This window comes from Sphaerodactylus townsendi, linkage group LG04 (genome assembly GCF_021028975.2).
Source record: "Sphaerodactylus townsendi isolate TG3544 linkage group LG04, MPM_Stown_v2.3, whole genome shotgun sequence".
NCBI classification, from domain to species: domain Eukaryota; kingdom Metazoa; phylum Chordata; class Lepidosauria; order Squamata; family Sphaerodactylidae; genus Sphaerodactylus; species Sphaerodactylus townsendi.
The window spans coordinates 154905338-154914532 of record NC_059428.1 but is presented as its reverse complement, the minus strand read 5'-3'; the positions used below and the strand labels follow the sequence as shown (position 1 = coordinate 154914532).

Here is a 9195-nt window from a genome sequence, read left to right as displayed (position 1 = left end):
CCGTAGTAGTGCGACCTTCCCGACGCAGAGGACGATACCAAAGCGCAAAGTCTTTTCTGTCAAAGGGTGAGAGCAGCCTCAAAGATGGAAGAGGGTGGGTCGCCCATCGCGCCTCTTCCAAAGGGTTATTTTCCAAAGCCTCCCCTCCATTTTTTTTCTTTTGGCTCCCCCCTTTTGTTAGAAAATGGAACGTTCCAACGGACCCCCAGGAAGATGACGACTGGCCTCTGACTGAGCATGCGCATTAAAGCGCGTCCCGTCTGCAGACGCTGGGTGTCTGGTTATGTCCCTGGAAAGGCGTGCATTTCCTTGCATATTGCAGTTATAGCTGAAGGGGGGAGGATGTGCATAAAGACAAAGTCCTCTCGCGTCCTGTTTGGGTTCCACCTGCAGGATACGATTGGCTGGGGGTACAGTCAGTGGAATCACATTGCATTCAATGGTGTCAAACTGGGGTGCATTCAATAGAGACATTGCATTCAGTGGGATCAAACTGGGGTGCCTTCGATGCGGTGTCAAGCAAGGGTTCTTTGGGTGCCTCCTGCCCCAGCAGGGCCACCTTATCCATTAGGCACTTTAGGCACCGATCCTAAGCCCTATGAAGACAGGAAGGCGATGGCAAACCACCACTGCTATTCTTTTGCCTGGAAAACCCTACCCAGTTGCCATAAGTCAGGTGTGATTTGCTGGCACTTCACACAGGGAGCCTCACTGGAGCAAAGCGCAAAGAGCCAATTCTAATTCTTCCTGTCCTCTCAAATAGGCAGAAAGGGACAGGTCAGAGGCAAAGGATCTGGAGGCACAGGACACGATGGCTGCCAAACGAGGGGAGGATCAGTTGTCATTCCAGGAAATTTCACCTGGCGATTGGCAACCCACCTGGAGATTGGCCAGAGAACTGCCACACCTGCTCCCTATTTCCATCACACCCCCTTAAGCAAGCTTTGCACGCCGCCTTGTGGCCTGTTGCTGAAAGTGCCACAGGCATGGATGGCAGGTCAAAGAGCTGTCATTCGTCAGGTCCTCCCAATCAGGCAGAGGGTGGACCGGGAAGGGATGGGTCGGGGGCAACGCATCTGGAGGCTCAGGGATTGAGGCAGCCAGGGGGGATCGGGGCAGTGGTGTGTGTGTGTGTGTAAAATGATTGGCACCTTTGCATCTCAATCTATTGCCACAAGAGGCAAATAACGTATGCATCATATGCACCTGCAGATCATGGGCATCCTCCTTAAACCCTTGCTTTGTCCTTGCATCGCTGTTTGGCCAGCTAAACCTCCCTGGAAAGAGGAGCAAATGATCCACAGGATACCTGGGCAGGTGGCCTGCTCGGGCAGGGTGCCAGATCTAAGCTGGGGAGCCCCTGGAGGTTTGGGGGTGGAGCCAGGGGGGAAAGGGCCTCAGAGGGTGCAACGCCACACAGCCCATCCTCCACAGCATAGGTGTCAAACTCGTGGCCCTCCAGATGTTATGGGCCACAGTTCCCATCATCCCCTGCCAGCATCATGCTGGCAGGAGATAATGGGAACTGTAGTCCATAACATCTGGAGGGCCACGAGTTTGACACCTGTGCTCCACAGCATCCGTTCTCTCCAGGGGGTGAACTACGATCATGGAGGCTCCCCAGGTCCCCCCTGAAGGCTGGCATCCCTACCTGGAGATTTGGGGATGGAGTCTGGGGAGGACAGAGTCGCCCCCTCCCCCCCTCCAAAGCATCCCTTTCCTCCAGGGGAACCACCGACCTCAGTAGTCTGGAGAGGGAGCGGCCACCCACGGGGATCCCCCGGTCCCACCTGCAGGCTGGCACCCTCCCTAGGCCGCTGGTGCTGCCTTCGCATCGCCGTTTGCACAGACCTGGTACAGCTCCATGGAAACGGTGCCGGGCTGGATTTGGGGGTGGGGAGTGCGGAGGAGGGAGAGGAGGGAGGGAGAGGAGGCGGCGGCGGGGGGGGGGGGGCGGAGCCAGCCACAGCCCGCTTAGCCCCTGGCGATGCTGGGCCGGTGGGCGCGCCGCTGGCCGTGGCCGTGCAACGTGCTGCTCTACGGGGGTCTCTTCGCGGCGGGCGACGCGGCTCAGCAGCGTCTGGGGGCTGCAGCTGGCGGCCCGGCGGGCGACTGGCGGCAGACGCGGCACGTGGCGCTGGTGGCGCTGCTCTTCCACGGCAACTTCAGCTACGCCTGGCTGAGGCTGCTCGAGCGCCTCCTGCCCGGCAGGGCACCGCTGGCCGTGGGGGCCAAGGTGCTGGGCGACCAGCTGGTGGGCGCCCCGGTGGCCATCCTCGCCTTCTACAGCGGTGAGCAGGGCGGGGGGAGAGCGGGCGGGAGCAGCCACAGCACCCTGCCCGGGTGTGTGGGCGAAATTGCTAGGATCCCACCCCAATGGGATGGAGTGTGCAAGCCTCAGGGGCGCCCCAGGACGCTTCGGCACGAGCGTGCAAGCCTCAGGAGCGCCCCAGGATGCTTCAGCAGGTGCCACTGTGCCAGGTCTAAATTGGGGAACCCTTGAAGGTTTGGAGGTGGAGCCAGGGGCGTTGTACCTCACTCCACCTTCCCAAGCATCCCTATTATCCCAGGGAACTGATCTCTGTAGTCTGGGGATGAGCTGTAATTCCTGGGGGTCCCCTGGTCCCACCTGGAGGCTGGCATCCCTAAGAAGGAAGGACCTGCAGTGGGGCACAATGCCATAAAGCCCACCCTGCAAAGCAGGCGTTTTCTGCAGGGAAACTGATCTCTGGAAGCTGTCATTCCAAGGGATCTCCAGGTCCCATCTGGACGTTGGCATCCCAGGATATCATATTAGTATCTGACACACACACACGCACGCACGCACGCACGCACGCACGCACACACACACACCCATTCAAACACCTGCTCTTCCATGGAAACATGCTAGGTGACCTTGGGGCAGCACATTCTTGGCCGAGCCTACCTCACAGGGTTGTCAGGATAAAACGGAGGAGGCGAGAACAGTGTAAGCCATTTTGAGTCTTCACTGGAGTGACGCACATTGAATTGTTTTTGGTGTGGGTGTGTCGTGGATTTCAGCACAAGGCGGCTGGCTTGTTGTGACCTGTGTGTCATGGGACCAGCAATTCCACCCATCTTTGTTTAACCTCAAACTTCTCTCCTAAGAAAGACTTGCCTCATTGTGCCTGCGCGTTAAAAGTAAACAAAGAAAATGAAATTTCAGATGAATTTGCGGCGTATTCTGACTTGGCTAAAAACTTGTCACTAGGCATGAGCGTGCTTCAAGGGAAAGAAGATATTTTCTTAGACTGCAGACAGAAGTTTTGGAACACGTATAAGGTGAGTTCAACAGAATATTTAATGTACTTGCATTATTTAATCACAGAACCATCAGAGAACCCAAGATCTTCCCGTCTGCCCTGCCAGAGTGTGAATCTGTTTCTCACATTTTTATCCTCCATGTTGCTCAGTGTTATATACATTGTTTTCCCGTCTGCCAACATGCCATTCGCAAAAGCTCTGGCATGAAGATTTGGTTGAGTTTTGGTGGCTGGCCCAAGGTCACCCAGCAAGTGAGAGAGTGGGGATTTAAATCTGAGTCCCTAGGACGTTTTCCCACTTACCTTCTGCTCCGTGCTACTGTAGCCAAGTAGCGCGGGGTCCCCCGGCACTCCCCATTACAAGGGCGACGACAACGCAGCTGCCCCGACGCTGCCGCTGTCGCGCCCCCTCAGCGCACGTCATTCCTGGCGCTCTTCAAAACGGCGCCTTTTGATGACCCCCGGGCGCGTGCCAGAAATGACACGCGCTGAGAGTAGCGCGCAGCATATGGGGCTATAAGTGGGGAAACGCTCTACGACAGCACTGTCTAACCACTATACCATACTTTCTCATGCTAGATGAAGTTAACACAGGCACTGGGTTGGCATGGCGGTTAGAGTAGATCTGAGAAACTCGGATTCGAACCCCCAGTCTGGAATTTAGGGTGAGTTCACAGGGTTTCTGTGAGGGTGAAATGGAGAAGAGGTGTTAAAGGCGGGGTATAAACCAAGTAAATAAATAAACATCTAAAGTAGTAAAAAAAAAACCATGCATGAACACCGAAAGTAGAAACCAAAGTAAAAAATACACCACCAATTTCACTACCTTGAAATTGCAAGTGGGAACTCACAATGATGTGAAAATAATATCTCATTTCCCAAGTGCCCACTATTTCTTGTTTCCCTTTCCTGACGTATGTTTTGGCAACACTCAGTTCTGGGAACAGCATCTTTGGGAGGCGAAGAAGCTTTGCAGGTGTGAAATTAAGACCTCTTTCAGAGTCATTTCTCATTCACAGCCAAACAAAACGTTCCTTCATGAAGGCTTTGTTCATCCACCTGGGAAAATGTGCCAACATCTCAAGTATTACATAATCCTTCCAGCTTAGCGGCTGATCTTGTATTTAAAACCAGGCAACGTAATATTGCTCAACAGTTCTCAAATCCGCAGCTTGAAGAGAAAAACTGTCTGTGCTACCCAGAAGAGCAGGTGAAACCGAAATTTCCCTCAACCAATACTTACGCAGGGATTCTGTCTTTGCAACACGTCCTCTTTCTGAGCAGCTTATGGCAATACTGAACATTTCTTTTAAGAATCGGCTTATTGAGGGTACTTTCATTTTCATTAAAAAAAATTAAATGTACCATGAGGGATAAGGATCTAAAAAGAGTTTTGCTGGTTTAGAACTGAGATCTGTTGTGTTTTCGTGACAACCATATGTCATCAGCGGGGGGACAAATGCGACATCCCTCCCAAGGTGTATTGTGCAAGCAAACCAGCTATTTGGAGGTTTATTGCCTTTGCAACATGGGTGTTCTGTTTACCTTGAGCTGCTGAGCAGTCATACAAAGACTCTGTCATCTTTCTGTGTTAATATGAGCCCCTGTCTCTAAGGATTCGAACAAAACTAGTCACTATGTGAAGTATTTCTATTTCTCTTTAGCCTGTTGCAAAGCAAACCGGTTTTGGTGACACTGAAAGTTAGAAGAAACAGAGAAATGTTTCACTCTATCCACTGTCTCTATGCTGGGTATTATTTTATAGTTACTGAGAGCATTTCCCCTCTACTTTCTATATGGTTAGAAATGATCAAATTATCACTGTTTTTTTTTTTCTCCCCCAGACTGGGCTGATGTACTGGCCTTTTGTGCAGGTGAGTTTCAAATCTCTTTTGCCTCAGAAACCGTGGCTGAAGAAATTTTTAAAAAACCACGTGATTAATTTTAATAAATGATTTCTTTGGAGAGCCGTCGCATGTGGAACGGCCCTCACTTGTTTATCTGCCAACACTGCATGAGGAATTTAGGAAAGAGGCAATGAGATACTGTCCAGGTCTTGCGCTGGGTTAGTAATATACCCCTGTCTGAAATTAAGGTTCACACACTCTGGCCCCTTCCGCACACGCAGAATAATGCACTTTCAATCCACTTTCACAATTGTTTGTGAGTGGATTTTGCTATTCCGCACAGTAAAAATCCAGCTGCAAAGTGCATTGAAAGAGGATTGAAAGTGCATTATTCTGCACGTGTGGAAGGGGCCTCGGTGTTATTGACTTCACAACCTGTATACTGTGCTGGAGAGACCTAGAATGCAAGCTCAGTGCAAAAGATGGTTATAGATGTTATTGTGTGGATAAAATAGGGATGGGAGAACCGTGCATGCTAAACAGAATAGGGTTAAAAACAGGATGTTTATCTGGTTTGTTAACTTTGCTTCCTTCTCAAACAGCTTTCCAACTTCAGCCTGGTCCCTGTGCACCTGAGGACCGCATACACCGGCCTGTGCGGTTTTGTCTGGATGACTTTTCTCTGCTTTTCGCAACAACGCGGGGACGGCACTCTGAAATCTGCTTTGATGCTGTTCCGCCAAGAGGCCAGTGTGGATGAGAAATCGCTGGAGAAATGAAGATGTCGCTGTTGCAAAGTGTTCATCACCCGTCAGAGTCCAAATGTGGTGGTGCAGGGCAAAGGGGGATTTTTGCACATCAGAGGTGCCTGAAAGAAAAGGTATCCTCGGCGGTTGCCATGGCGCCCAGGTTGAAGACCCTTGACTCAAAGGATCTGGCATAGCTGGTGCTGGGGAACAAACTTGCTCTGCCTGAGAGGTCAGAGAACTACTGCTAGTCAGAGTAGACAGTTCTGAGCGAACTGGTCACAAGCTGGGTTTTTCAGTGAAAATGACACCTGTGCAAACCCATTTTTCCTCCATTCAGAATTTGTCATGTTTTAGCAAAGCTTTGTGTTGCCTTGTGGTTTGGCTGCGTGTCTTTCACATAATTGGACGCTTCTTTCTTGAGAACCTCGGGACAAAATCCAACATGCTCCCGTGCAAGTTCCATCCACCTTCTTACTCAAGTCCCGTTTATTCGGTAGGAAATTATGCAGGAGAACTGCCAGGTAGATTGGGCAATAACACAACAACAGGTGTACAGGTATGCTCCTATTTAGGCCAGGGCAGCTGTTTAGACTTCAGAATGCCAGTCTGCTTTACATTTTGTTAGTAGGTGTTTTATTGATGGAGTCACCAGTGGCCAGTAGTATATCCAGTAAAATGTTTTTACTTCTGCATTCACCGGAAGAGAGCCAGTTTTGTATTGGCTGTGCGGCAATTTACATTTTGCTGGTCTGCATCTCCTGGAATTGAAGCCGTTCGCTTATTACAGAACACTGCAAACATTCGGGCATCGCAGCATTCAGACTTGCTGCAGAGAAATATTGGTCTAATTTTCTAGCAATATTTGGAAGAGAGGGAAATGGAATATTGAGACATGACTGGATTCTATTGGACTAGTTCTTTGAATTCCCAACAGAAAATGTTTTCTGTATATACTTACTACTTAGAGAAAACAGAGGCGGAAGAAAAGTTTGGGTTTATATCCCCCACCCTTTCTCTCCTGTAAGGAGACTCAAAGGGGCTTACAATTTCCTTTCCCTCCCCACCCCACCCCCAACAAACACCCTGTGAGGTGGGTGGGGCTGAGAGAGCTCTGAAAAACTGTGACTAGCCTAAGGTCACCCAGCTGGCATGTGTTGGCGTGCACAAGCTAATCTGGTTCACCAGAGAAGCCCCCACAGCTCAAGTGGCAGAGAAGGGGAATCAAACCCAGTTCTCCAGATTAGAGTGCACCTGCTCTTAAACACTACACCACGCTGGTGTTTCGGGCAAAAAGGCAACTCCCTGTCCTCTGCACCATGCCCTTGATCTGTATCAGTCTCTACTAGCGGCTCTCTTTTGAGGGTGGATCCAAATGGATCACCAATATCTCATGTAGCTTGTACTGTAGTCCAACTTTCCAAAATCCCCTGACTCAAATCTGTTTTGTTTTTTTAATAGTTGTATGCTGGTGGTATTTTTCTTTCTCAAACTGTTCCTCCTGCTATGTATGGATCCGTGCATGCATTTAACGATCCCAAGTTAGTTAGGGAAATAATTTATCATGAATAATTTATTGTAAAATTGGCTGCTCCAGAGTGGTGTTTTCACTGCAGTCTATTTTGTGTCTACAGATATATGAATGCTATGAGAGTGGCAGGTAACGTAAAGGAAAACAGCATTCTAAATCCATTCAGTGGTTTTTAATTACAGCTTTTTATTTTTCAGTATTTGTTAAGCCAGTGGTGAATTAAAGAAACGGGGCAGAGGGCCCTGTGATTTCAAAAATGATTGAATGACTCCTGTCCGACTGACTGTATTTTCAGGGCTGTCACAACAACCTGTCAAGCATCTGTGATAATTATCCCAATTGCTGCATGCTCTGTCAACGTCCCTTGCATTTTTATCAGAACGGTCCCTCGCCTTTGATTTTTAAAACTTTTTCTCTCCGAGAACTGTTCTTGAAAGCAGCTGACGAAGCGAGTTCTACCGACCGCCTTGTTCTCGGCCCGGCCTGTCTTACAAGGTTGTTGTGAGGTTAAAAATTAACAGAGCCAGCTTCAGCTGACTGTTTAGAAGGCAGTACCAACAGAACTGTTGAGTTGGTCAATATAATTAGCATGGCAAAACGACATGAATATATAAGGCAGAAAAAAGGGGCAGATATCTTCTTTGCTTACAAGTCTGTTCTCCAGCCTTTCTTAGTACAACCCATACGATCACAGACCGCAGAAGGGCACCAGAGAAAGCTAAGCAACTCTGTTGGAGCCAGTGGTCTGCAATCTTTTATTTAAGAGGAGGTCCCTCCTCCTTTTTACAGCAACATCTGAGATATAAGAAGAAGAAGAGTTTGGATTTATATCCCCCCTTTCTGTCCTGCAGGAGACTCAAAGGGGCTGACAATCTCCTTGCCCTTCCCCCCTCACAACAAAAACCCTGTGAGGTAGGTGGGGCTGAGAGAGCTCCGAGAAGCTGTGACTAGCCCAAGGTCACCCAGCTGGCGTGTGTGGGAGTGTACAGGCTAATCTGAATTCCCCAGATAAGCCTCCACAGCTCAGGTGGCAGAGCTGGGAATCAAACCTGGTTCCTCCAGATTAGATACACGAGCTCTTAACTTCCTACGCCACTGCTGTTAGGGGTAAGTTAGGGGTAAACCCAGTTTTTCCTTTTTATAGTATCCTTTGTGCGTGCGTGCTTTAACAAACCAGTCTTGTACCCCGAGCTGGGAGAAACTTGCTGGAAAATTCATCTCCCGCCTTTTGTTACGTCCACTTTGGCCTGTTTTGTCACGCCAGTAATTCTGGCGTGTCGGGGACACATCAGAGCCACCATTATTAGCCCTTTGAAATATTGCTCGGCCGACTCTATTTCATGCTTCGCTTGCTTTGATCTCTACTACCAAATCCTGGCAGGGATATTAGCAGCGGGCCTGCCACAGGTACTCACACGATACTGATTGAAGAGCGTGATGTGACATTGTAAAACTCAAAGTATAATGGCCCAATTAGGTCTATGATGACTCCAAGATATATGCAGCAATCTAAACTGATTGGACAGGACATCAATGGTGAATGAAGACTGGAATAAGGAAGGCTGGGGGAAGGAAGGCCAAGTGTCATTTCTGGCAATTTGTTACCCCTTGATGCCCCCCCTTCCAACCCTGTCAACTGCCCCTTCGATGGCGGTTGTGCTACTTAGATGCCACACTGGTTTCAACCCAGTGTTTGCTACATGAAGTAGGATCACATCACTTCCGGGGCACACAAAGCCCCTCCTACATGCCTGGAAGAGAATTTCACGTCTTCGCCTTTGTTGAAC

At 49.5% G+C, this 9195-nt stretch overlaps 1 protein-coding gene across 1 annotated transcript; it reads left to right on the top strand.

The window, feature by feature from the left end:
• Window positions 1-1960: 1960 nt before the first annotated feature.
• MPV17L (MPV17 mitochondrial inner membrane protein like) lies at window positions 1961-6984 on the top strand. Its single transcript, XM_048494351.1, has 4 exons — window positions 1961-2291; window positions 3233-3303; window positions 5129-5158; window positions 5734-6984. Exons 1-4 carry the CDS (start codon window positions 1988-1990, stop codon window positions 5908-5910), a joined length of 582 nt encoding a protein of 193 aa, XP_048350308.1. The 5' UTR covers window positions 1961-1987; the 3' UTR covers window positions 5911-6984.
• The last annotated feature ends 2211 nt before the right edge of the window (window positions 6985-9195 follow it).